This window comes from Numenius arquata, chromosome 19 (genome assembly GCF_964106895.1).
Source record: "Numenius arquata chromosome 19, bNumArq3.hap1.1, whole genome shotgun sequence".
Lineage (NCBI taxonomy): Eukaryota > Metazoa > Chordata > Aves > Charadriiformes > Scolopacidae > Numenius > Numenius arquata.
Window position 1 is genome coordinate 8,073,811 of NC_133594.1, and position 27,544 is coordinate 8,101,354.

General features: G+C 51.5%; 1 protein-coding gene across 1 annotated transcript; it reads left to right on the forward strand.

Annotated features, from left to right (window-relative positions):
• On the forward strand, positions 1-27,125 carry ADAMTSL2 (ADAMTS like 2). The gene is made up of 19 exons (XM_074161166.1): positions 1-170; positions 1,211-1,322; positions 1,995-2,137; positions 3,238-3,340; positions 4,279-4,357; positions 5,027-5,172; positions 5,275-5,398; positions 6,347-6,427; positions 7,397-7,572; positions 8,517-8,859; positions 9,552-9,933; positions 15,192-15,295; positions 17,170-17,296; positions 19,472-19,685; positions 21,794-21,949; positions 23,189-23,359; positions 23,515-23,691; positions 24,844-24,988; positions 26,232-27,125. Exons 1-19 carry the CDS (start codon positions 1-3, stop codon positions 26,348-26,350), a joined length of 3,072 nt encoding a protein of 1,023 aa, XP_074017267.1. The 3' UTR covers positions 26,351-27,125.
• Positions 27,126-27,544: the final 419 nt, after the last annotated feature.

The following is a 27,544-nucleotide window of genomic DNA, read 5'->3' on the forward strand; positions in this document are numbered from 1 at the left end:
ATGAAAACCAAGTGTAAGGCAAGTCTCAGCCACCTGTCCCCGGGATCCCCAGCCAAGCGCTCTGGGCTTCCATTAATCAATGGATCTGCCTCTTGGAAAGTGTCTTTTGCATGCTGGACCTCTACCCTGGGGCGATCGCAAAGCGGAGTTGGGGACCTGGAAGCCCTCTGGTAATTTCTCTTAAGCCAGATACCAAAGCCGTGCTGGCACTGCTGGCAGTTCTGCATTTCCAAAACTGCCACAAAAACCCTTGCAAGAAGGAAAAAAAAAAAGGGTAGGAAAGAAGCTCTTTATGTTGCAGGTCTGCAGTCCTGCCCCCTCTCCCCAGGAGCACCCCCTCTCCCACCTCCCTACTTCCCAAAGATACTGTCTGGTTACTTTTCAAGGGAAATTAGCTTAGGGGAGAATATATTTTTTTTCTTTTTCTTACAGGCATGAGCTGCTTTGATTGCCTGGAAGCAATATTTCCTGAAACCTGCTCCTTTCTGGCTCTTGCAGTGAGGTTCACAATAAAACGTATTGTGGTTTTGAACTGGGTTTTATTTAAGAAAATGCCATTCTGGGTAACTCTCTTTCATGAGGCAGATGGAGAAAGAGATGAAAGGCTGACACTTGGGATACTTCATTTCTGCTCTTTAATTGTGGGTGGTTTCTTTTCTATAAGAACAGGCTTCTTCCCTGGGAATTGGTGGGAATTGGAGTGGAACAAATGAAAAAAGGAAAAAGTAATGGCTGTTAATTGCATTTTTTTGTCTATGAAGCCTTTCATCTCATTCTTCTAGGAGCAGCTCTGTAAATGAGGATATTTAAATGCACTGCTTTTCTAGATCCAAGGACCCTTCTTGTTACTTGCTGCCTCTTGTGCAACGCTTTCTTTGCTGTGAGCTCCGCTCTCTCCCAGGGCAGGCTTGGAGCCTCAGCTCGCACTGGTGGTACCAAGTGCAGCCGCTGGGAACCAGTGCAAAGTTGTGATTTGGAAGACAGCAGCCGAGACGGGATGTGAACCTGTACTGTGTTAACGCTTCCACTAATTAAATATAACTTCAGGATTGAGCCCTTGCAGCCACTGGTGGCTGGTGTCACTTAGCTGACCAGGGATGCTGAAGAAGACACGCGCTGTGCAAGCCAGGCTGCAAAACAGCCCCTGCTCTCGAAGGCTGGTGGGGCTGGATGGGAGTTTTGCTTAGTGTGGTGTCTGGTTGCTTTCCAGGATGAAGATATCTAAGTGGAGGTGGAGCAGCATCTCCATCAGTGCGCGGTCCCAGCTGAAAGGCACTCTGGCCCTTCTTCTCGTGGGCAACGTCGCCTTTGTGATCGCTCAGGTAAGCGCGGCGCCTTGCTGGGAGGTGTCTGGGCTTCAAAATGGTGCGGTGTCTGGGGGGGGTAACCCCTGGGACTTGTAGGACTGGTCTGTGCATGAGCCAGCAAGTGCGAGGATGTGTGACATGGCTTAGCTCTTTAGTTTGGGCTTAACCTAAGTTGTACCATCCGTGGCTAAGAGGGTGCACAGATCACTTCCAGGGCTCTGGAAGGCCATACCCTGCACTGCAGTGAGCACTGCTTCCTTGGTCCCTGCAGTGGTTGGAGCTTTCATTTACTTTGCATGGAATATTATTATCCCTTTTCCAGTAAACACAAAGCTTTTGGCTGCAACCAGCTCTTCGGCTCCCTAAATTCACAGTAGAGCAGGAGTCAAGAGAGCACCAAAAGACTTGGAGAGCTTAGGGTTGTTTGGGAGCTCGGTTTTGCCAACTGAGTGAAACAATGAACGTTTCCTTTCCTGAGGAATCCTAAATATTGCCATTTCATTCCAATTTGTAATGAAAACACAATTGGAAAAATCCAGGGTTTCTTGCAAGATGGAAATCTCAGATTTGACCTCAGATGGAGAAGGAAATGCCCCGTTTGCTCAGGGCAGGCTGGGCGGTGGGGATGCTGGGCACTGGGGATGCTGATTGCTGCTTCTCTCCCTGACCACCCGATGCCCCGAGCAGGACCTGGCGCAGACCTCCAACAGCCTGGAGGAAGGGGCAGACGTCACTGCATACTGGTGGGGCGAGTGGACCAAGTGGACGGCGTGCACCAGGACCTGCGGGGGAGGCGTCAAGTCCCAGGAGAGGCACTGCCTGCGGCAGAGGTACGGCGCCCGCCTGCCAGGGTGCAGGCAGCTCCAGCTTGCTGGAGGTAGACTTGGTCCAGAAGGTCATCGCTCAGTAGATGAGCACTGGTGAAAAGGTGATGTCTGGCAAACCCTGCTTGTGCAGAAGGTAAGTATGTCCCTGAGCGTGCTGCCATGAGGATGCTGTGCTTGGAGGACCAGCCAAGGTATTCCTGTGCTGGCCCTGAGGTGTCTCCTGTGGGGATTAGTGCAGATGGGCAGCAGACACTGTGTAAGCCCATTCTCAAGGCTTCTGGGCACAGCAGCGAGGACACTGTGGTGCAGGGTTGGTTGGGGACCCACTAATCCTAGCTGCTCTGTGCGTGGCTCTGCCTTCTCCAGGCTGTGTGGTTACCAGAAGGCACCTTCTAAACCTTGTCCCCATGATACCTCCTAGGGTTCTGTAATAAGAATAGTTGATGCTGCAGGTAGAAAGCCAGAGAGACCTTTGCTATCGGCTCCAGTGAGACTGTGACAGATCTCTGCGTGGTTCTGCTACATGGAGGCTGATTTTACAGAAGCAGGGGACAAATATATTTAAAAAAGGGAAAGAAGGCTTTCTGATCCCTGTCTAACCATCATTTCTTTATTCAGAAGAAAGTCAGTGAGTGGGCTGGCTAATAAAACTTGCACTGGAACATCCAAAAGATACCAGCTCTGCAAAGTACAAGTAAGGATATCCTTTTTCTCATCAGGAACACTCGATATAAAATGTGGAAAGTCATGCTTTCTTCCTGCAATGGCATTTCTGGGCCTCTTGGAGAGGGGACACCATTTCTCCTGTAGCTGTCACCCCGTTGCCCCTCCAACCAACAGGAGTTCCCTCCTTTGGTGCCCATCACCATTGTGTCTGGGCTTTGGGCCTTTTGCCTGCACTGGGGGCTATAAAACCCAGCGGGTGGTTCTTGCACCATCTCCCTGGGAGGGGTTTCCCCTGGCTGTCCCTGCGGTGGGAGGAGGAGGAGGATGTGGCTCTGGATGGGGCAGGCGATGGGAACGTTCCTTGCAGCCGGTCGAGATGTGCCAGAAACCTTTCCCGCATTTTGTTTTCATCAGGATATTAATGTATCCCATTCTAGGAGTGCCCTGCGAACGGAAGGAGCTTTCGAGAGGAGCAGTGTTCATCATTTAACTCCCATGTGTATAACGGCAGAACATATCAATGGAAACCTTTATATCCTGGTAACAAGACATTCTTTGTGTGTTTCATAATGCTTAGCCAAAATATTTTGATAGTTATGATGCTATAGCCTGCAGGAAGGCTCCTCCTCTGCTGTTTTAAAGTGATTTTTCAGAGACACAATCAGCTGTCTCCCAAGTTCAAAGGCGCGTTTTGCAGCTGCAGGGTAGCTTAAAAATAAAGTAACAACATGAATTTATGGCTGTAGCCTGGGTTGGTCGCAGCTCCCGAGGACCAGAGAGCTTGAAAGGCTGGAGGAGGATGCGGGAACATGGGGTGATGGACTGTGCTGGAGAGTCCAGCTCACCCGAACAAGTGTCCTTTGAGCTGGGGCCATTACTGGCTGCGCTGCGTTTCGGTGACATTTGCTCACTCCCACACCCTTCATAGCTCTGTCAAATGTCACCGAGACGTAGTCAGTCGGTTTGGTCATCTGGCGGGAGCGACACAGAACTGCAGGAATAACTTAGGAGTGAGAGACTGAGATTTTATGTAATTTTTAGGCACCTAACTCCCACTGAAAACAAGCATTAAACAAAAACCATGGCCAATTTTTAGAGCTATTGGGAACCCAGGACCCTTCTCCTGAGGAGGAGGCTCCCGAGCGCTGGTTCCTCAGATTCACAGTGACATTTGGGTGTCTAGAAATAGAGACGGGGTCTAATGCAACTTTCTTGCTTTAGGGGTCTCTGTACATACCTAAGAACAACTATGCTTCATGAAATTACTTGTTGCCTCCTTTTATGTGAAACGAGCCCCTGTCTCGCCAGCCTTCTTGGCAGGGTCAGCGTGGTAGAACTTGGCCCGTGGTGGGCTGGTTAACTATAGCTACTTGGCTGCTTTTGTCCCTTTCTTGTGGCAAGGGGACGATTTCTTAAAACCTATTTGCTCTTCGAGATGGTTCACCCGAATAGTTACAGTGAATTGTTTTGTTTTTTAGCAGGCGTTCACGTGGCTCCTGGGGGATTTGCAGAATAATGTTTTGACATTGATGCTGTCTTGCTGGGGCGCGCAGGCCAGTGGGTACACGACCACTCACTGGTTGGCAGAGTGCAACGCTTAGCGTTGGGTTTCTGATGCAAATATGAATTTGTCATTTGCTTCCTGTGGATATTGTAAAATGTGGGACTACTGTGCCAGTGGATGCAGCCAGCCAGTTGCCTGCGGAAAGCAAAGGGTGAATTAAGCCCAACTTGGGTGAATGTTTATGGAAAAGTTCTTACATTTTAAGCTGCTGTGGTTTTGAATATAGTCTTACTTGTATATGTATTTATAACGGTGTATCTATGCTGATTTAACTCATGTATTCAATGTTGAGCATGCATATGTGTTTGTGTGATGTGTACACGTACCGCTGCTGCAAGTCCTTGCACAGAACGGTGGCTGTTACCGCTTCGGCGCGTCCCCTGGGCTGATGTTGGTGATGCGCTGGCACCACGAGGTGCATCCGTCCCTGGCAGACGAGGGGACAGCCAGGCTGTGCCAGGGTTTGCAGCAGTGGGCTGGCACGCTCTCAGAAGTGCCATCTCCTGAAGCACAAGAGATGGTAGCTTCTGAGCTGCTGCCTGCTCTGCAACTGTGCTGTTGCTGCTGTTGTTTAGCTTGGCAGAGATTCGTTGACATTGGTAGGGTGGAAAGTTATTGTGTTTCTGCTGTTTTGAATGTATCTCTATATCCTTTCCCCTCAGATGACTATGTTCACATTTCTAGCAAGCCCTGTGACCTCCATTGCACCACTGTGGATGGTCAGAGACAGTTAATGGTTCAGGCTCGGGATGGAACATCCTGCAAATACACTGATTTCCGAGGGGTTTGCGTGTCTGGAAAATGTGAGGTTGTTAAACATTATAGCAAAAATATTGTTAGTAGCATTAAGAAAATTACAATGGGTGCGACATTTGCCTGACCCTCAATACTCCATTTGTGCATTTTTTAGCCAATTGGGTGCGATGGCATTCTCTTTTCCACCCACACCTTGGATAAATGTGGAGTTTGCCAAGGAGATGGGAGCAGCTGTACTCACGTGACCGGCAGTTACCGGAAAGGAAATTCTCATCTTGGTAAGGGAACCTTTTGCTTTATTTGTATGAGAGGGTTATTTTTAAAATGTCTTTATTTTTTGATAAACTGCTTTCAGGCTCTTACCAACTGCCCTGCTTCAGTTTTTGCCACATGTTCCGTGTGTGTGTCAATGCCACTTGTAAATTTGGGCAGGGAAAAACTTTTTTAAAGAAAACCAGTAACTTTGCATGATGCTTGTCAGAAGCCTGAGGTCCCTGATGCTGGGTGGTGCAAAAGGGTTATGCAAGAGGCTGGCGTCTATTTTAGTTTTATTTCTCATGACCCGGTAAGAATAGAAATAAGTGATTTGTAATAACAGGAAGTTAGGGTATTTTGAAAGATCAGAATTTCCAAAATTAGTGTGAGGTAAGGCAACAGAGCCTACTTGTCCTAAGTATACTGATCTGACTCGGGAATGATGATTAATGCTCTCTGAGGATCGGTTTGAGATAGGGCAAGCTGCAGGGACATCAGTGGCTTTAGGAGGACACGTGCCATCACTTAGTGCTAAGAAAGAGGGAACCAAGCTGTAATCTCCTGCTGGGGTTTCGGGAAGACCGGCTGGCACAGGGTTCTATACTGAACCACAGGACAGCTTCTCTAGCTGACAAAGCAGTCTGCAGAGAACTTTTCTTATATCAGTTTATCTAAATTTGTTATTTGGGCATGTAAAGATTGCATCCTTTTTCCCCTTGGCTGTGTTTTTCCACCATAAACCAGGATGCATAGTTTACACATTTCATCTTCTATTATCAATAAGGTCCTGTTTGCAGCCTAATAGTTATCAACATTAGGGTTTGTTTGGTTTTTTTTTTTAATCCATAACTCCTTATAAGTAATTTTGGACCAGGGCCAGTTTGCGTGATACATTGCAGTATTGACTGCTGAGTGTTTCATTCAGATTATTTGTGACAAAGTTCCTTTCATTAATGTGTAGTTTCCCATAGGCTATTCTCTGGTAACGCACATTCCTGCTGGAGCGAGGGATATCCAGATAGTGGAACGGAAAAAATCTGCAGATGTTCTGGGTGTGTATAACCTCTTGGTACTTCCCTACAATGCATGCCTATACTGGCTAATGCTTTTTCCGATGCGAGTATGAATGTAGTTTTATTGCAGACATGAGCTAAATCCATAGTCAATGTAAATCACAACCACGTTGTCTAAGCCAACGCGTTTCTCCTCTCCGCAGCCGGAGCGCCTGGGCTGTACAAAGCAACATTTTGATTGCTTTAATGCAGAAACTGTTGGTCAATGTTGTTGCTGCTTCGGTGTGTTATGACGAATACGCCTGCTGCCAGATCGGGCAGACCAGAGTGACTTCACCTCTCTTGTGATCTCCTTGATCTTCTCCTGCTTGGGGAATGTGCAATGACCATATGACCACAGCATCAGGGAGATGTGACTTACACAGTTGCCTCGCTGAAGTGTTGGTGGCCACGCCGTCCATCTCGCGATGGAGGTGGCAGAGCTGCTCAGGAGGGGTGTAGAAAAATCTGGACTTGCCCAAGAGAAGCACATCGATGCCATCATGCTCTGATGCTGCCTCGGGGGCTCGTGGCCACGTGCAGGAAGGCTTGAATGAAAAAGGCTTGATTTAGTGCAGTTCCTAATTAGCTCTAGATGATCTGTCTTGGGCCACTGCTGGGTCAGATGGCAGTGGCTCAGTGCTCCCACGGAGGCAAGTCCTGCTGTTGGCCATCTGACAGTCTGCTTATTGCCTTCAGAGCTGTGATTATTAAATGGTCATGCTATGCTACTGCCAAAATGGGGAGAGGAGCCATGGGCTTGCGTAAGGCAGGAGCTTGCAATGTAGAGGGACACATGGCCCGGAACTCTGGGCACGTAATTGCATGACACATGTTGGAAGTAGGTGACAAATGCATTGTAATTGCACTTGTTTTATTACTGTGACACTCTAATGAATGAACAAGCGGCAATATTGCATACCTCTGATCTTACACGTGATGGCACTGATTTTCCTCTCTCATTTGAAGCTGTGGCTGATGAAGCCGGCTACTATTTCTTCAATGGGAACTACAAAGTTGACAGTCCGAAGAACTTCAACATTGCAGGCACGGTCTTCAAGTACCGCAGGCCCATGGATGTTTATGAGACCGGCATAGAGTACATTGTCGCACAAGGACCGACAAATCAAGGGTTGAATATAATGGTGAGCTTTGGCTTTTCAAGTTTGCGAGGCTGGGGGTGATGGGGAAGGGAAAACCCATGTTGGATTAAGGAAGGGGTGGGCTTGGGAGCAGAGTCCTCCCATGGTTTCCCAGCTTTCCTGGGCAGCTTGGGGAGAGGAGCAGTGACTGTGCCCAATTCCTTGCATGAATCTATTTTATTCACATCGGTGCTCTCGAGTGCAGGCAGGGCTGCGAATAATGAACGTGGGCTTGGTGACCTCTCACTCTGCAGGGAGAAGATGCCTCAGGCATTGAGGGGGAATTTCTCTTCTACTCCTCAGCACTTTTATCCACGTTACCTGGCAGGAAAAGTAAAAATAAGAAATTGGGCCAGATAGCTTAGAGAAGTGCACAGGACTTAACCCCCAACCCTTTCTTGAAAGCAAACCATCTAAAACCAGACATAGGAAGAGAAGTAATTTAATTTTTCTTCCGGGCAGCCAGCCAGAGCCCAACTCCTGCCATCTTCCTCGCGTCCTCTGGAAGGGGAAGGGATGGTTGCTTGGGTGCTTCTAAGGTGTTAGACCAGTAAGAGGTTGTAGCGCATCAGCTGTGAGTCCCCATCCCCAGCAAGAATGTAGCAGCTGAGGGGGTGTGTGCATGTTCCTCATAAAGCCACAAAAAACGGGTTTGCAAGCGATGGTGGGTAACTTCCGAAGTGGCTCTCCCAAGTCTCTGGTGGCTCAGTGGCAGAGGAGGGAGGGTGACCTGCAGCTCCTGGTCCCTGAGCTGGGGCTAATTCTCAGGGGATAAATAAACCTTGGAAAACTGTGCTGGGCTCCAGTTGTAAGAATTTGGCAATACGGTGGAAAGCAGATTGGAAATAGCAAAGTAGATGCTCACCAACTGTCAACTCCAAGATGAATCACAAATTCTGCATGCCATATATTCACTGCATCCGCTAATAATTTAATTTGTTTGCTAGGTCTGGAATCAAAATGGCAAGAATCCATCCATCACATTTGAGTACATCCTCCTGAGGAAGCCACACTCAAAAAATCTGCAGCCCATCTACTACACCTTCTCCGAGTCAGATAGTGAAGAAAGCAGAGAGTTCGATGGAGACGTGCCATTGGGTTTTATCCAGCACAACGCAACCTATTTTGGGAAAATCTCCAGGGAAAGGATAGACTTGGAGAACCAGGTGTTTGGAAGGCAGGACACGGAGGAAGATTTAAACTTGAGCAAAGGTCAGGAAACCAATGAGGTCTATGAAAGAGCAGAAACAATTGACTGTGAGCCAAAACTGAAGGGCAAACAACCCCAAGGTAAGGAGACTTGGGCCTCACTGTTCTGCTTCTCAGAGCTCTTGTTGAGAAACGCTCTGTTTCTACCTCTGGTGATTCTGCTGGTTTGTTTTTTGGAAATCTTGGAAAGTTCTTTAAAATGTCTCTGCTCATAAATCCTCTTTGCCCTTCAGGTTCTGGTTTCTGGAGGGTGGGGGGTGGCCATGGGTAAGGTCTCCCCGCTGGTGCCCTGCTGTGCTTTGCCTCATGCCAAGAACAGGAGGGAGCCCTGGGTGCACAGAGGTCCCTGTCACAACATTGCCCATCACCTCCCAGCTCTTCCCAGCCCCCAGCAACCTCCTTCCCACCCCCGTCCCTTGAGCATCCCACCACCAAAGTGCCTTGAGTGCTTTCCCGGCATGGCTGCATGGGCTCTGGGGCCAGGAGGGCATCTTCCTTCCTGGCCTCTGCTGTTGCTTGGGGCAGTGCTGGCAGGTGCTGAGCTCTCCTCTGGCCATGCGGTAGCAGGATGAGACCCACAGAGCTTCACACTCTTCCCAAAGGGGTATAACCCCATGAATTCCCCCTCCCCAAGATCCCATCTCCTGCCTCTACCTTCCCAGCTGGCTGCTCAGGCTCCGGCGTGCCCCCGCTGCTCCGGGCTGCTTTCGCCTGCCGGCCTGAATGCATTTTGTGGTTGTCACTATTGTTTCCCCCTGTTGGCTCCAATCTAGATTCAAACGTAACCAGGTCTACTTACCAGACAGACCATGACGACAGAGACTTTGACCCCAGGTTCACCTCCAGGGAATTCCTTTCGGAGAACGCCATCACGGACAAGCTGCTGGACAAGACCTCGGACTCCAAGGAGTTGATGCTCAATATGACCATGAACAGCATCTTTTCCCAGGGAGACCCAATCAACTCTGTGGGGCCACACATTGACAGTCTCTATGTTGACTATGAGGACACTGATGGCGTTGTGACCTACACCATTAATAGCACCTACATGGAGCTGAGCAATGGCAAAGCCATCAACACGTCTGCAGAGACACCGTTTTCAAATGCCACTGTCACCATGACCAGCCCTCAAGGGAACAGAACCCACAAAGCAAGGTAGGACACATGTCTTTAACTATAGTCAATCCTATTTATTGCTATTATTGACTCATAATAGCCCTGTACTCAATGTAGACCCCATGTCATGGTTTCTATCTGCTTTGGAAGTCAGAAGGTAAGTGGGGGTAGGATACTATATGTGAAGGCTTTCTGTTGGGGGTTAATTTGGAAGGAAGGGCCAGAGGTTTGGGAGCAGAAAGTCAAGAGAGCCTTTAAGCAAGAGGAAAACTCACTGCCCTCCTTATTGGGGATGTTGGCAAGTCCTTGCTGATGGCTGTCAGCGTGTGCATTGCTCTGCCTGTCATAGCTCATTATCAGAGCTGTGGCCATAAAGACACCTCTTCCTTTTGTCTTCTCTTGACACCCTGCTCTGACTCCCCGTGCTCCTTCCCCTGAGTTCTGATGCAGCAGAAGTTGGTCCTGGCCCCTTTTTACCCACACTATTGACTGCCGCCCACCATCCTCCTCACTTGTGTTGGCAGGAACATGCTTCCAGCGGTTCCCAGGCATGGCCCTGCCTGCGTAACTACTGCTGGAGAGGCAGAGCGGGACGTCAGCAGCTCTTCTATAGGGCCTGCAGAAATAGTCTGGGTTTGATACCTTGATGGATGGATGCCTAAGCAGTGCAGTTAGTCACTGCTTTGACAGGGATATCGAAAGCTCTCCAGTGGCAGGACTTTGATTGATATTAGGGCTGTCACTTCAGGATTCTTTGAATGTCTGGTTTGGAGTGGTAGTGTTATAAAATGTAGTGGAAAGGTAAAAAAAAAAAAGGCTTAATCTATCTTTAGGAACAGAATTCATCTGGGCAAGGATGGGCTGGGGGAAAAGGGAGCCTCAGGATAGTGGTTGTCCACAAGTCTGTCCGGGGTCTCTTGGGGTGCTCTGAGGAGCAGCCACAAATTAAAGTGACCTGCAGATAGCTAGGGCTGAAATCAGGGCCGTGGGAGTCATCCAGGTCCCAGACCCACAGCTGTGGGTTTGGGGTGCACCCTCATGGCTTGTTCAGGGCCCGTGGCAGCTCTGCTGCTTTGACTGTTCTGTCTTCCAGCCTTCACCACGAGTTAAAACATGTGAGTGAGTTTTGATGCCGAGTTTGAGATGTGAAGCACTGAGCAGATGCTCTCTGGTTATAGTTAGCTGTATTTACCCAGAACTTATACTAGCTTATGCTAAAGAAACTTACGCTAAAGAAAATGTTCATGCAGCCAAATGTATCAACAAACTTCTTAATGATAAGAACATTAAAATGGGGCCAAGGGCTTGAGTCTATCATCTCTTCTCGTGGCTTGGCTTGGAAACTCTGCCTCTGGCTGCCAAAGCAAGCATTTCATTAGCACTCTGACAGGCGAGGGCAGCACCGGCAGCTTCTCTGTACCGTGGGGGCAAGGAAGGGGGTTGCCCCTCCTTGGGGCTCCTCCGGTCCCCACCACGCTCTCTGGGTGGCCTTGGCCGGCACCTTGTACCCACACTTCTCTCCCAGTAGCTGTTAAAGGTGTCTAATAATTTCCTGCCTCTTGGGAATAAAGGAATCTTCACATGATTTTAACCCTGGAGCAGCTTGGCTATTACAGATCAAGCGCAAAAGACTGACAGTGGCTCCAGTGAAGCTTTTTGGGATGCTGAAAAGCTCCTTGCACTATCACTGGCTGCCCCTCTAGTGAAGACACAGGGCAGGGATTTAAATCCCTCCAGGAAGGATACTCAGCACTACCATTTTTTCCCTTGTTTGTCTTTTGGTTTTGTTCCCTCTTCTTCCCCTCACTTTCTCTAGAAGAAAATATGAACCTTTCAGATCTAAATCTTAATATCCAAAAAAGTTTTGCACTAGCCAAAACGCTGCATCCAGGCCCAGTTGGGGCTATAGACTGACCTAAGAGATGCTCAGCTCCTTTCTGGCTCCGTCCCTTGCTGTGAAGTGTGGGGGGGTGGCTGAAAGGCCAGTGGAGGCAGATGTGGGGCAGCTGGGGTGCAGAAACCAAGCTGTTTGGAGGCATGTCATTGTATTAGAAAAAAAAATAAAATAAAATGGGGGCCAAAGGCAACAAGCAACCTCATGTCAAGAGGCACCTTGCTCACCTACTGCATGGAGGCATTGCTCAGTTCAGAAAGTCCCATAATTTCATCGGCAGTTAGAGCATCTGCGTGTGTGGGCACTCTGTGGAGCAGGGACAGCCAGGGTCTGGCTGTTCTGCCACCACTGCAGGGATGGGCGATCCTCGCTTCCAGGGTATAGGACAGAAGAGACCATGCTGGGACAACCTGCTTCCGCCCATGCCTTTATCGCTTCCTCCAACTTTTTATTTCTTCCTTCAAGCCCAGTTGCAATCCTAACACCAATCACTAATCTGTATCTCTTGGGGGTAAATGACGGATGAGGAGCCTCAACTCTAAAGCTCCTGCTGGTGCAGCAGGATGAAGCCCATACTGATGGTGGGATGTGGTTGTGGATTTGGCGTGTTGCTGGAGCGTGAGGCCCATTAAGAGTGTTGGGGATTAGACATGTTCCTCCAGGAGGAAGGGTGGTGGAGGGGACAGCCAGAAGGTGCACTGAAGGAAATGGTGATGGGGCACAAGAGAAACCTCTTGCCCTGTGATTCTGTGATTCTGGGTGTGGGACAGGGTGGGGGATCTCCATCCTTGGAGATCGGCAAAACTGGACTGTGCAAGGCCCTGTGGGACCTAGTCTCTTATTGGGATCAGCCTAATTCTGGTCAGGAGCTTGGACTTGAGACCTCCCAGACCCTTCCTGGGCTCAGTTTGGGATGGATGGTGGCTTTTTGCTTGCTTTCATTCCCTGTCAATGAACAAGCAGGGGAGGATCATCTCTTTGCAGACTGTAACCAGCCAGTCTGTACACCGGGACAGTGTTAGAGGGTTAGAAGGGGGACATTTTTTTTCTTTCTAAACTGTTGTAGCTCTTAGTGTGGATGGAGTTATCCAGTTACAGGAGCACCTTGTACCAGTGTGGCATGTTATATTTCCTCTTTGGGACCAAGCTCTGCTGGCACAGGAATGAGCCGGTGGCTCTTGTGCCGCAGTAGGGATCCAGGGCTGCTTTTCCTCTCCTGGAGCAGCTAAAGTCTTTCGGGGGCATGCCAGGGCAGACCCGGGCACGCTCCATCCTTCATCCTGTGCCCATGCTGTGGTGTGCAGCCAGGGCCCATCCTGCCACAGGAGCCATGAGCCATAAAAACTGAAATAAAGCACAGAAATGTGAGCCCAGGGACTCTGGACTTTGATCGTGGTGTTTGTGTGCACTTGTTAGGATTATTCTTCTGCTGTGGGGGCTGTTTTGGGAAGACGGGCAGCCCAGGCCTCAGCTGGGAGCGAGGGACGGGTGCTAACTTCTGGCGCAGTTATGTGCTTGAAAAGCAGAAGCAAAGTGCAGGCAGGGGGAAAAATACTTGACTTCATGATAAAGCTCATAATAAGGAGAAAAAAAAAAAAATAAAGAAAAGAGGAAAACCCCACGAGCTTTGTAGGACAATGTGCTGCTGTTTGCATTTAGAGGAGAACAAAATGACAGTTTTGTCTTTGCTTGAAATGGTAAGAGAGCTAAACCCTATGACCAAATGTCTGATTTATCTGGAAAGAACTTGTCCCTGCGACCTCGTTACACATAGAAGAAGCTCTTTGTTTAGGATCACATACATTAAAGGGACACTGTTGAAAGATTTTCTGTCCTCAGAGGTAGTATAAAGTTTATTTTGAAGCTTATTTTCTCCTTTCGAGGGAGAGGAGACCTGGTCACAGGATAACTTGGTGGGGTTTTGGTGTCTCTGAGAGCAGGGTGTAGACCAGAGGATCTAGGTAATACCCTGTTTTCCAGGCAGATTGAAGCACAAACCCCAGATGTTGACTCTGTTTTAATCAATCTTACTTAAAACTGTCATCTTGTGAGCCCTCTCCCGGCTGGGTGGCAGCAGGCAGCACACCGCCGGCAGCCGGGACCAGGGGCTGATGCGGGTCCCCAGGCAGAGCTGTTTTGGCAAGATAAAGCACTATTTATAGTGAGCCGAGGTTGTTATTTCTCCACAAAAAATAGTGACATTCATTTCAGTTCCATTTCAAATGCAGGAAGCAACCGTTTGCCAAACTGACAGAGCAAAATCAACAGGGAAAATAAGATTGTTGTTGTTTTTAATCCTTCTGGAGGCTCAGTGCTGGCGGTGGAAGGAGGGTGGGTCCGAAAGGAAATGGCTGGATTCTCAACAGTGTCCTTTTAAAGGTTGATTTGATAGACTGGACCTCAACTTGTTCTTAATGAACAACTAAATAAGGCAATTTCAGAGCTTCTGCTGCCTAGAAATCATACACGCTGCATATCTCGCCAGGCCAGAGACAACTGGATGTCAGGATACAACCTTGTACGCTATTTCAGTGTAGCTGTTTCAAGGGTTTGAACAAAGGTATGAGAACGGAATTGAAGCCTTTTGTTGTAAAGGTGCAGTATCCCTGATGTGTTACAACCTTACAGCATGTAGGATGCACTGAACTGGGAGAAGCTGTTATTCTTGCTTTGACAAATGCTTTTTCGTACACCAGGCTGACTCCGTTACTCCTTTCCCGATGGCACTAAGGTGTTTGAGCCCAGCGTGGATATGAGAGATGCAAATTACCTATCTCAAATAAACCAAAGCAAAACAAGAGTGGCAAAAGCAGCGGGTAGGCAAGTGGCATGCCTCGGTGTTTAAAAGGAGAGTGTGCTTTGAGAAGCAAGCTTATAAACTCCTGGGCCACGTGCAGGCTTTCGGAAAGAGTGAGCTGCTGAGATTGGAGCAGCCGAAAGCTCTGCTGCATTGAGTAGCACGAGTCAGTGCCCGGCCCTTGGAGACGCAGGGGAGGAGATACTGCACCTTTAGTCGCTGTATGCTGAGGGCCAGGTGTATTTGAGCAGAAAATGCAAACTTTGTTAAATTCTGAACTGTTTCTACTTGTGGGTATTTTTATCCCATTCTCTCTATTTCTAGACAGTGGAAGCTCTGCCTCTAACCGGGCTGGGGATTCTACTTGGGGCTCAGGACAGGTATGTTGTGAAACAAACCAAACCGATTCAAACAAACAAACCCCAAAAAAATCAGAAAAACCAAACCCAACCGCCAAACAAAGCAAATCCCCTCCCAAACCCGAACCCAACCGAACTGCAGCCTGCTGGCAGATGTGTGTGTCTGACGTGGCCTATCACCGCTCGCCTTGTAAATGCCTTTTTTTGTTTTGTTTTGTGTTTTTTTTGTTTGTTTGCTTATCGCTAGAAACAGATTGAAGTTGTTAAGAAAGGGCCAAGGTGTGAGTGCTGCTGACATGTACAGGTGGAAGCTTTCCTCCCATGAACCCTGCAGCTCTACATGTACCACAGGTAGTTATAAGAAGCAGCCAAATTCTGCACAACCGCTGAAATCACCTGGTGTGTGAGTCACTTTTATGTCTGTTAGGGATGGGAAGGACCTGGTGATGTGTAGGGGATCTCACGATCTCTGGAGCTGGTTTAGCATGACCCTGAATCTATTCCACCGGGGTGCCAATGTGGGGAGAGGAGCCGGGGGCGAGAGCGTGCAAAGCCCACCAGCCTCGCGGGTGCATTGGGGACCAAGAATTAGTGCCCGGTGTGTCCATCATCTTGCAAAACACCCTTCCTCGGGGGAGCTCTGAATGTTGCCTTCACTTCCCAGCCCAGCGGGGACATGCTGGGGCTCGGCAGGATCCCCAAACCTGTGCTGAGTCTCAGCATATTGCCGCCTCTTTTTTTTTTACCCCCCTCCCTCCCCTTTTTGACTGTTCAGAGGGGTTTGAAAAGCTCAGCTGCTCCCCCACAGAGTGAAATTTTAAAGATTGTTCAGCTCTGGCAGGAAACAAAATAGCATTTGGCTTTTTGATTTTGTTTTGTTTCTCCCACTCCTTCTACCCTGGAGCCTGGTCTCGGCTGCGAGGGTGTAAATCTGGAACAGTGACATAGATGCCAGGGGTGTCAAAACCCAGCCTGTATTGTTTTTGCATAAATTCCCCCTTTTTGCCCCCGTGAAAAGCTTCAAGCCACCTGATCTCTCTCCTCCTTTACCCCTTGGTTCGGGGTCCTGTGAGCCCATCGCTGGTGATGAAGCACGCCTGTGGGTCGTGCGCTCGCCTGCACCGCTCCCCATCCATGAAATAATCCAGATCCTGCGGTGCTTCTGGAATTAGAAAGAAGGAAAAAAAGGGGGAGAGATCTGCAATCTAAAGGATGTCTCTTAGAAGAGCAAATGCAAGGATTTTATTTTTTCAAGTGTGCCAGAGCATTTGTTCTTGTCCAGCAGACACATGCCCAGCGAAGGACCTTCACAAGCCATCCCTCTCCCTGGGATCCCATCAGCCACATGTTCTGGGACATTTTTGACTTCTTTGATTCCCTCTGAACAAATTTCCGCCTTGACAGGGCCAGGCTGCTCTGCCCTGGTTTGCAGCTAGTGGAGAGAGGTTTTACTTAAATTTCTCCTTTCTCGTTGCCTTTTCTTAATGACATATCGCAGAGAAGCCATACCATGTCAAGAGCTGTAGATCTTTTTTTAGTTTCATGTAAACCATATGTTCCCGAGAGCTGCAATTCCTGTTACCTGTAGCCAGAGCAGCCTCCTGGTCCCCAGCCAGATCCCAGAATGGACTTCACAACATTTACTCTGGCACAGCAGGCTGCGGGGGAAAAGGTCTCGGTCTGACGACACTGGCTGCCTCTGCTTGTGGTGGGGGAGCAGGAGGGGCAGGTGCCTCCTTGCAAAGTCCCTGGGAGCCTTTCCTTGGCCCTGAGCGCACCCAGACACAAATGGGGTGCGATGCATAGAGAGAGAGCGGGGGGATGGAGTGGGTTGGGGACCGTTTTCTGTCGCCTCCACCCACGAGCTCAAGAGGGTGGGAGCCGATGGCTGCGAGGCGGAGGGAGCTGCCGAGCAGACTCGTTGCCCCGAGCGTTTCCTATAAAAACGTGTTAGTCATATATTGATCTTGGTGGCAAGCCCTGGCAGGGGTGGCCGTGCCCGCGTTCGGAGCTGGCCAAACTCAACCGCGCTGCCCACATGGGCTGGGTGGCCACCACGGTCCTCCCCTCCCAGCAGCACCCATCCCACGGGCCAGGAAGTCCACAGGCCAGGAAGTTTTGGAAAATGCAGCTCAAAAACTGAAAAAGAAAAAAAAAAAAGAGAGTTTGGATGTCAAAATCACCAAGCGTCCTCTGTTGTGTGTATGTATTCTCTTTGAAACTAGGAGTGATGTCCACGTATGCTATGTGTGTTCGCTATGATGGGATCGAAGTGGATGATACGTACTGTGATGCCATGACCCGTCCCGAGCCCGTCCATGAGTTCTGTGCTGGGAGAGAGTGCCAGCCAAGGTACTGCCTCGCCAGGGCGCTCCTGGGGGGCTCCGCGCTTTCTCCGCTGTGGATGTATTGGGGGGAGGGGTCTCAGTGTGGATTTGGAGGGGAGGGGAGCAGCAGGGATGGCCTGTAGGACCCCCCCCCTCCCCAAGTTGCATCAGCCTGAGTTGCACTGAGACTCTCCTCCTGAGTGCTTTAGCTCATGCTGCCGGGTTAAAACTTCTGTAAATCCTGGCAGAGTTTGCCCCTGGGGCTCCCGTTAAGTCCAGTCTAACAATACAGGTAATATCTGCCCCGACCAGCGCGTGGGGGAACCTGTGTGTGAATCAGGTGGTGGGGCCGGGTTTGCAAACCGTGCCACGGATCCGACCCTCTGGTCCCTTGGGCATCCTAAACATCGGCTGAGGTCTGCTTGTATCAGGGCAGGAGGTGGTGCAGAGGGGAACCTGTGCTGGAAGTCCTTCAGAAGGTTTCCCTTTGCATGTGGCTCTTTATCCAAAACGCCTGACCAGTCCCGGGCCAGGCTGTACTGCGTGGGGCACCTCCGCTGTGGGTCTGTAACCCGGGGTGTGCTTGTTGGAGGGTTTGCAAGTAACCGGGCAGGAGAGACGGGTGTCTGTCAAAGGGAGGAGGACTGTGATGGTGTCCGACTAGGGACAGGGCAAAGGGAGAAGTGAAGCTGTCTGGTGCGTGCCCTGGAACGGTGTCATTTGTGAACAGCAAAAAGCAAGACCTGAGTGATGCCAGGGACCAGGTATGGCACCTGGAGAGCCCTTGCTTTCGCCTTGGGTAATTGTGAAGGAGGACGGGGGAGGAAAGCACGTGCCCTTTGCTGTGTAGGATCTCACTGAACCTGGCACATTAAGGCTGAACACCAGAGCAGGCTGCAATTGAGGTGAGAAACGTGTGGAGAGGTGGATGGTGCTACTGCTGGGAACATACCTGCCCTGTAGACACCCTGGAGGCTTTAAACTTTATTTGCATTAACATTGTAGTTTTTTAGCACAAGCATTAGGGCTCTTCTCATACTTAGATTATCCCACTGGTCTTTTGTCAAGCTGCCCCTCCTTGTAGCTGTGCTGTTCCGGCTCCATGGGCTTGCACTGTCAGAGAGAAGAGCTGCTCTGTGGTTTACCGCTGGCTGCAGCTCGGTGATGGGTAAACCAAGGAGCTGCCGGGAACTCGAGCAGGGCAGCCGGGCACGTTCGCTAGCACTTGGGCAGATGGGATGCTCCTGGGGCTGGCAACGCTTTTCCAACAGAAAGCGCGAAGAGAATTTTGCCTGATCTAGACGGGAAAGACCTTGGTTTCATTTCCCTTCTGAATTTACGTGGCACCTCTAAATGTGTGACATCTTCCTACGGCTGCGTCTCGTGCCTGGAGCCCCATGTGGGACACGAGGCTGGCGTGCAGCCGGGGGATGTGGCTCTCCTGCTCGGAGAGTCACAGCAACGGGTGGCCCCGGGGGATGCACGAGGTAGCCCTGTGACAGCAGAGGAGCTGTGAATTCTGATCCATTTAGATTTTTTTACATTTTTAGCTTATTCTTTAATTCAGAATTGCTATAATGTTACTGTACTATAAAGATCTTGACTTTTAATGTCTCTTCCCTTGTTTTACAAGCTGCTCCCCTCTCGTAACATCAGGACAGTAGTGCTGGGGGAGAGTAATGGGCAGGCAGTGTCTTGGAGCAGATCCCAGCTCTTCCAGCCCATCACATGAGGTTAGCAGAGTTAGACTGATGGTGGTACATGAACCTCTGTCCCACCGGAGCTCAGATAGCTTTGTGTGACATTATTGCTGGGATTTGCAGGGTGATGGATGGCTGTGTCCTCTCTGTCCTTTAGCTGGAGAAGCAAAAGAGAGGAGTCGAGTATGGGCAAAAAGCGTGGCAGAGGAATGTGCTGGCACATGCGAGCCACAAACTGCTCCGTGCCTCGCCGCACCGGCTCCTCGTTCTCTCAGCAAACTGGTTTTGGCATCCACTGCTATGTCCATGAGCTGGGTGAAACCACCATATGCTGATACATCCCATCCCAAGGGAAAACCTCTCTCACGCTGGCAGCCTGACTGCAGCTCATTCTTATTGCAGCCGGCTCCCTCCAGCCGAGAGCAGGCAGGGGTTTCCCATGGGATGCTCCAGCCCTGTTCCAGCCGTGCTTGATGTGACGGCCTGTCTTGTCACTGCAGGTGGGAGACGAGCAGCTGGAGCGAGTGCTCCCGCACCTGTGGGGAGGGCTACCAGTTCCGCATCGTCCGCTGCTGGAAGATGATCTCTCCGGGGTTCGACAGCTCCGTCTACAGTGACCTCTGCGAGTCCGCTGACATCACCCGGCCGGACGAGCGCAAGGTCTGCAAGAACCCAGCCTGCGGCCCCCAGTGGGAGATGTCAGAGTGGTCTGAGGTAGGTCCCCGGGGGCTGCTGGCCTGGCAGCGCTGAGGGCAAACACCTGTGCCTGCGCTTCTCCGTTCCTTTTCTGATTTAAGCTCATCTATAGCCATCAGAGATTCTGCCTTTTAGGACGCTGGCTGCAGTCGTTGCATGTGGACGATGCGTATCAGTAATTCTTTCCCCTAAGACAAAGCCCTGGGTCCTCTCCAGGACGGGGAGGCCACCGCCATCGGTCACTTGTGGTCTTTAACCGCACGCAAGGTGCTGGTGTTGCCCACTGAGAGAGGGCAGGAGCCTGCAGGGCAGATCCTCCCATCACTGGGAGTGACATGTGACGTGCCAAGGAGGAGATCCCCCCCCTCACACGTGAATTACATTCCCATGAACTTCCCTTCCTCACCTCCAATTTCACTGTGCCACATGGAGAATTAAACCCTTTTCTTGCTGTGCCTTAAGCAGATCCCTGAAGTGGCTGGAAGAGGGTTTTCAGTGGCGCTTTCAGGGCGCTGCTCTCGCTTTAGCTCATCAGTTTGCTCAGGATACCCTGTGAAAGGATTTCTGTCCCTGAATTTATCTCCGGCTCTGTGGCACGTCACTTGCAAACGTAAACCTATGGGCACAACAAAACCAGTGCCTCTTCCTTGGGGAGCCAGGGCTGGTCTCTGGGCTCAGGTGGCTTTGGAGCCAGTCCCCTGGCTGCCACGGGCATTGCACTGGATTGACTCGTGGTGCAGGAAGGGGACCCAGCATGGCTTGCAGCAAACATATAAAACGTGGCAGGTATAGCTGCCCCCATGCATGGCTAGGGAACAGCCCTGCCTCTTCAATGTCTTTGTAAGATGTGTAGAGGGAGTGAGGTTTTGGGTCTGTGTCCATCTCTGAGCTCGCCTGAGGTGCCACTGCCAGCACCCCATGATGGTGATGGCCGCACACAGAGTGTGGCATTTGTGCCCTGGAGCCTGTACGTATATTGACTCTGCAAAGGAGCAAATGTCATTCCAGCTCCCAAATGAAGCCCAGACCCCCTCTTAGCAAGAGCAGACTGAGCTCCAAGCCAAGCTATCCGTGGGTGCCCCGGGATTAATACCACGAGAGACTGGACTCTTCCTCCCGGGAGGCTCGCCAAACGCTTCTTGGTCATAATTTAAATGTCTCTTTTCCTCTCCAAGCTGGGGTTGAGTCGTTTCCCTGGAGCTGATGGAGGGGCTGGTGCGTTCTCTGGTGTTGCAGGATGTTTTGACTTTCCCAGCTGGGTAGAGAGGAGCTCCCTGCGCACGTGCTGGCGCGTTATTTTGACTGGCGTAGCGAAGCAGAGTGGCTTATTTTACAGAAATCCGTATTCTCCTCCAGCTTGTGTCAGGGACAGATTGCTTGAGACAGTCCTGGAGTAGTTCGTTCTTAGCCAGCAGCAAAGCTAATCTCATTTGGATCCCATCTGAAGCAGGGTGCCAAGTTGGCTGGGGAAATAGGCATTAAAAAAAAAAAAAGCACATTTCAGGAATCTGAGGATTAACGTATCAGCGCGGTGTGTCTGGGCGCTGTGCTGTTGACACTTTTCCCTGCTTTACGTTATGCATGGAGCAAATGTGCGTATGTGAGACTGTAGTAACTCAAATCCAGTTCTAAATAATGTCACGGGGCTGCGCGGTGCCAAATTTATCCACAGCATAAAAATCTCAGTTGTGCGGTTTGGGGAAAACACTCTCCAAAGAGGTGGAAAGGAGCTGGCTGTTCCTGGGAAGGAGGTGAGGAAGATCTCACCCCATCTCTAAGTGACAGCTAAAACTTTTCAGCTCTGATCGGGCAGTTTTGGTGCTTTGGGTTTTCACCCTCTGGCATCACCCAGCGGAGAGTTTGCACAGCACCCGGGCAGGATACAGCCCTCCTGCACCTTTTCCTGGCTGCTGAAGGTGTTGAGGCGTTCTGCAGAAAAGGGCTGGCTTCACTATGGGTTCTTTTACAGTCACCTGGGCATTGCCAGTGTGTGTTTTTAGAGTTTAGTGTTAAAAATGTAAAAAAAAAAAAAAAAAAACCCAAACAAACCAGAAAGCAGCTCCCAGTTCCCATCGCAGCGGGAGCCCCTGCTGATGCCTTTCCCCCTCCCCGTCCCTTCCTGGCAGTGCTCAGCCCGGTGTGGAGAGCGGAGCGTGGTGACACGGGACATCCGCTGCTCGGAGGACGAGAAGCTGTGCGACGCCAGCGCCCGGCCCCTGGCTGAGAAGAACTGCACGGGACCGCCCTGCGACCGGCAATGGACCGTCTCTGACTGGGGACCGGTGAGACCCCAGGGTGGCTGGCCGAGTGGCCATCATGACCCATTGCAGCTGGCCCTGCTTGCGGGCTCGCTTGTGTCTCCAGGGGTGGGAGTTTTGGGGTCGGACTCATCCTTCCCGGCAGCTCCCAGCTCCAATGGACCCGCAGGCAGCCCACACCTGGAGCTGACCTTGAAATGATTCAGGCCCTTCAGCCCTCCTAGTCCCTGCTTCACCTCCAGTCTCTGTCTTGTCACCAGGACTTGCCCACCAGCGTGGTCACCCCGGGACCCCTAGACCGCCCCTGTGCCTGGGGTTTGGTGGTGTTTGTGAGCGCTGAGCCCTCCTCTTCACAAGGCTCCTCCTTGCACAGGGCAGGGATGAGCTGCCAGATGGGCTCCAGCACTGGGGGTGATCCAGCATCCCAGTGGGTCCCACAGCTTCCCAGCAGGTTGTCCCTGGGGCTTCTCCCTCACGGGGGACGGAGCGTGGCGGGGGGGCTGCCATCACCTGCCGGAGGACCTTAGTGGGTGTCAAAATCATCCTGTCTTTCACGTGCATGGTGTACCTTCACAATGCTGATGCTCCATGCCCAGAAAATGAAGCTTTTCCCCTTTTCTCCCTTTCTTTTCCCCTTTTCCCCCTCCTGCACAGTTCTGCTACCGAGAACCCCTCCATCCCAAGCTATTTTTACCCAGGTTTTGATACATTAGCATCAGCTAAAAATAAGTAGTTTCCATGGCAGCAGGGGCGCTGAGAAACACCGTGCGTCTCTGCAAGAGCGGCCACAGAAGAGCTGGGGAGCCCCCGCTGCCTCCACCAGCACTCAGGGTCTTTTTGCAGTGTGTGTAGAGGGGGAATATTTGTACCCACTTGCTTGGTCCCCTTTTCCTTGACCTCTGTGGGAACCATCCCAGGGTTTTGTGCTCATGGTGCTTCCCCTCCTGCCTGGCCCGAGAGATGCTGAGTTTTGCTGGGTGCCAGCGCGATGGGACCATAGGATGGGTCGGATGCTTCGGGGCTGCCCAGGGAAAGATGTGCTGGGCTTCCCTGCTGCTATTTTAAGCTGATCCTCAAGGATCACTCTGTGATTTGGGAAAGGTGGGGTTGGGGATGCTGCTGAACCCCACTGAGGCATCATGGACCCTGTCCTGGGGATGCTGCAGGGATGGGGATGGGGACAGGGATGGGGATGGAGACAGGGATGGGGATGGAGCTGCCGTCCCCGCCGCTGACCGCCTGCCGTGCCCGGTGCGGTTTCAGTGCAGCGGCGGCTGCGGGCAGGGCAGGATGATCCGGCACGTGTACTGCAAAACCAGCGACGGGCGGGTGGTGCCGGAGTCGCAGTGCAACCTGGAGACGAAGCCACTGGCCATCCATCCCTGCGGGGACAAGAACTGCCCCTCACACTGGCTGGCGCAGGACTGGGAGCGGGTAAGTGTGACACACATGCCGCCCCCCCCCCCGGGCTGGGGTGTTGCTTGGGGTTGGGGGTTTGGTTTTGGGGGGATGATGGAGGAGGAGGGACGATGCGGTGGGGACGGATGGGGGTGCGCAGCTCTCAGCTGGCCCTTCTTGCCCCCCTGCAGTGTAACACCACGTGTGGTCGGGGCGTGAAGAAGAGGATCGTGCTCTGCCTGGAGATCGTCAATGGGAAGATCAAGACCCGCAACCCCGCCGACTGCGATGTCGCCAAGAAGCCCGTGGAGGAGACGACGTGCTTCGAGCGGCCGTGCTTCAAGTGGTACACGACCCCCTGGTCAGAGGTGAGCGGGGAGCTTGGGGGGAGGTGGGGGTAGAAATACCCTTCCTTCAAGATGTGCTTGCCCTGAGCCTGGGGTGCCCCGTCCCCTTGTACAAAGGGCCAGACCATCTGCAAAATAACCCAAGGAGATGGGTGAAGCTCTGTAGGATGCAGCCCCCGAGGGAGCACCCAGGGGGGCCCTTTTGCTGCTCTGGCAGCTCAGGGCATAGAGCCTGCCCTACCACGGTGCAGTTGGGACTGGCTGTGCTCAGAACAGGAAGGAGAGGAGGTGTTCGGGGTCAGCTTTGGCTTTTTTTTGCCTTTTTTTTTTTTTTCTTTTTTTTGCCTTTTATTTATTTTTTTTTTTCCTTCTTTCGTGCCTTACCCTGCAGCTGCTGCTGGGGTGCGGACAGATCCCATGGGATGCAGGGGATGGGGATGCAGTTTGCCCCGGCACCCTGCATGGTCCGCAAAGGCAGCCAGGGCTCGGTGGCTGTGGGGACACGAGCCCAGCGAGCGTGGGCGAGGAGCTGTGACGGGCTGCGGCCGGCTCCCCACAAGCCCTCCCCGACGCAGCCCTCCTCCTCCGTGCTCCAGGCACCTCGTTTTGTTTAGTCTTGCAAACCCTCCTTGCAGCCTATAATTAGCCAAGGCGGCCCTGCTATAATCCCAGCCTGACGAGGCATCCAAAGGGCAGCAGGCAGCGAGCACCGGGCCCAGGAGCGGCTCTGCAGACCCATGTGCAGAGACGCCGGCTCCGCAGCCCCACACCTGGAGTGCTGGTGGGGGGGGTCCCATGGCCTTTGGGGGGAGGGGGGGTGCTGCAGCCACCCTGGTGCCCCCGGAAAAGTGTACGGACCTGGCCGGCTCGTCTGTGGCCCTTCGCAAAGGGCAGCGGGAGGAGGGAGGATCGCAGCCGCAGGGAATGGGAGCGTGTCCACGTATCCCCGGGCAGAGGCTGCTGCAGGCAGCTGATGTTGCTGGCAGCAAAGACAGAGCAAGAGGCCAGCAGCGCAGGGCTGAGACATGACATTCAGCCAGGGGAAGTGTTCACCTCCCTGCCCTGACATTTCCAGCGAGCACGTTATTTTTTATTTTTTTTTAGCAGGTCCTGGCTTAGCACAGACCCCCGCCATGGCAGGGTCTCGCCTCAGCCCCTCTCTCTCTTCCCCAGTGCACCAAAACCTGTGGCATCGGCGTGAGGATGCGGGACGTGAAGTGCTACCAAGGGAAGGACATCGTCCGGGGCTGCGACCCGCTGGTGAAGCCAGTGGGCAAACAGACCTGTGACCTCCAGCCCTGCCCCACAGAGCCCCCAGGTGAGCCCCGCTGCTGGCAGCACCCCCGGCATTCGTTTTCCACTGACTCCCCCAAACAGCACTGCCCAGCATCTTATCTTCCACCAACCCCCAATTTGATAGCACCAGGGAGGCCATAAAGGGGACAGCTCTCCTTCTGTGCCCAAATAATGGGGCACCGTGCACTGGCTATTTCTGGAGGTAACCCCGTTAAATTAAGGGGAGAGTTGAAAAGAAGCATGCTCTGACCTTAAGATAAAAGGGAGCTTTGGAGAGCTGACTCGGGTGCTGCTTCTGTGTGATCCCAGCTAATGTCTAGGAAGTTTCGTCTGTGCCATTATTTTAATGATTTTTTTGGTCTCCAAATGTCCTGCGGGATTTGTAACTATCTCGTTATCTGACTCGTCTGCTGGCTCAAAGCCCCTGTGATCTTTAGTGAACACGAGGTTCTAATTCTTTAATAGGATTTGGGAATAAGAGTGGTGTGGGAGAAAAGCACGAAAATGGGAGACAGATTTGAGGCCAGCTTCTGGCTCTGCTCTGGACTCGCTGGGTCCCCTCAGCTGGTTCTCCTGCAGGGTCTGGGACATGACTCGGTGCTTGTGAGGTGTCTCCTGGCCCTCTTGTAGCAAGCTTCCTGCCCTAGAAGCAGCCTGGTTTCATGCATCCTATGGATTTTAAGCAATATATATAGATATAAGTGTAAATCCTATGGGTTTGAAGCACAATATTGCTCTGAAGGAGGTGGGAGAGTGTTGAAGCCATCTTCTGGCCTCCTCCCTCTCTCCAAAAGCTCACCTGCCCCTAACTCCTGCTGTAACACTGCTAGATTCCCACTCCCTTTCTCAAATAGCCTCTTTGGGGCAGAAATCGTGAGTATGTTGTGGTCACCCTGTGCCCTACCAGGAGAGGCCCTTGGCTTGGGAGCAGCTCAGTGCTGAGCACCCTTGGTGGCTCCAGCGATCCCAGAGCAGCTCCATTTCACAGGGAAGAGCTTGAGCTTTGGGGCTGGGACCAAAGGAGACTCAGGCATGATGAAACAAGTCAACCTTCTCCTGCCTCTACTTAGGTTAACGATGATAATTATGGAGAAGCTCCATGGTGTTTTCCAGGGGATGCTCTGCTGGATATCAGGGATGTGGCCGTCGCAGCCAGGGTGTTTAGGGCTGGCTGTGCATGGCGGGGGAAATAATCTCATGAGCTTGCAATGGTTTATTTTTCTGTTTCTTTTCCATATCGGTGCCTTTCGCCTTCTGTCCCCCAGACGACAGCTGCCAGGACCAGGCGGGAACCAACTGTGCTTTGGCCATCAAAGTCAACCTGTGCAGCCACTGGTACTACAGCAAAGCCTGCTGCCGCTCCTGCCGCGCACCCCACTCCTAGTGCCCGGCAGCACCCCTGGGCTGCTCCTCCCTTAGCAAGGGCTCCCTCTACCATTTAGTAAACGCTACACATCCCACAGACTGGTGTCAAAGGAGGCTTTCGGGTTGGTTTGGGGGTTTTTTGTTTGTTTTTTTTTTTCTTCCCACCGATGCAGAACTACTCTCCTTCTCCCTCTCCCATGTAGAGGAACGGTGCCGGCACGGCTCGGCTGCGGAGCCGTTACCGCTGTACATTGGTAGCCCTCGTTACCAGAGCTGTACATAAAGTCGTGTATATTTGATTCCCCCCGAACTGCAGACAACGTGTTTCACAAGGTCTGGTCCTTTTGGTTTCTCTCCTCTCTGCAAGTTTGGGGTTGGCGATGGGAAGGCGTGAACTCCGTGAAGTGCAAGTTTCCCTTCGCAAAGGGAAGGGAATGCCGCTCTCCTCATTTATCCCCGAGACCTGCGCTCTCTCGTTAGCTGGCATTTAACGTGGTGGGAACCTGATTTTCGTTTGCTAAATGAACTCAAGCTCAAGCCCTTCTTTTGTAATATGTAGGTGTATACTTTTTCAGAGAATTTTATCTTATAATCAAATGTTAGTTCCATAGTCCTTACGACCCCCCGTAATGCTGACATATTGTATATAATATGGAAACATAACTGCACTTTATATCACAAAAAAGACGTGCTCTTTTTTAATATATTTGTTTACAGACAGTGAACTTTATCCATATAATCATTAATTTGTACCCATATGTATATTTTAATAAAGTTGTCATATTTATGGTGGTATTCCGTTTTATTCTCCAATTTGTGGTGGGCGTTTGCCCCATGCGCTGGGAACACTGGAGCTGGGGCTATGATCTTGCTGGTGAGATCTGAATTGGAGAATTGCAACTGCTTGGACAGTGATCTCGGAAAAAGTCCCAGCAGTGGGGAAATAGGGGATTTTGGGATGGTTGCTCCGGGTTAGGGGCCCTTTGGGGCTTTGTGTGAAGCTTCTCAGGAGCATGTAAGCAAAGAGGCTTGATACGGTGCCAGTGAGAAAAGGGCCTTTCCACGCTCCCAAGGGGGGGTTATGGCTCCGTGTTTCTGCAGGAATGACTCACCGAGGCTGGGCCAAAGGTTCTTTATCATCCCCATATGAGCGTGTGCACCCCAATTCCTGCTGCATTGCTCTCCTCAGCAGCAGGGAAACTGCACCCAGGTG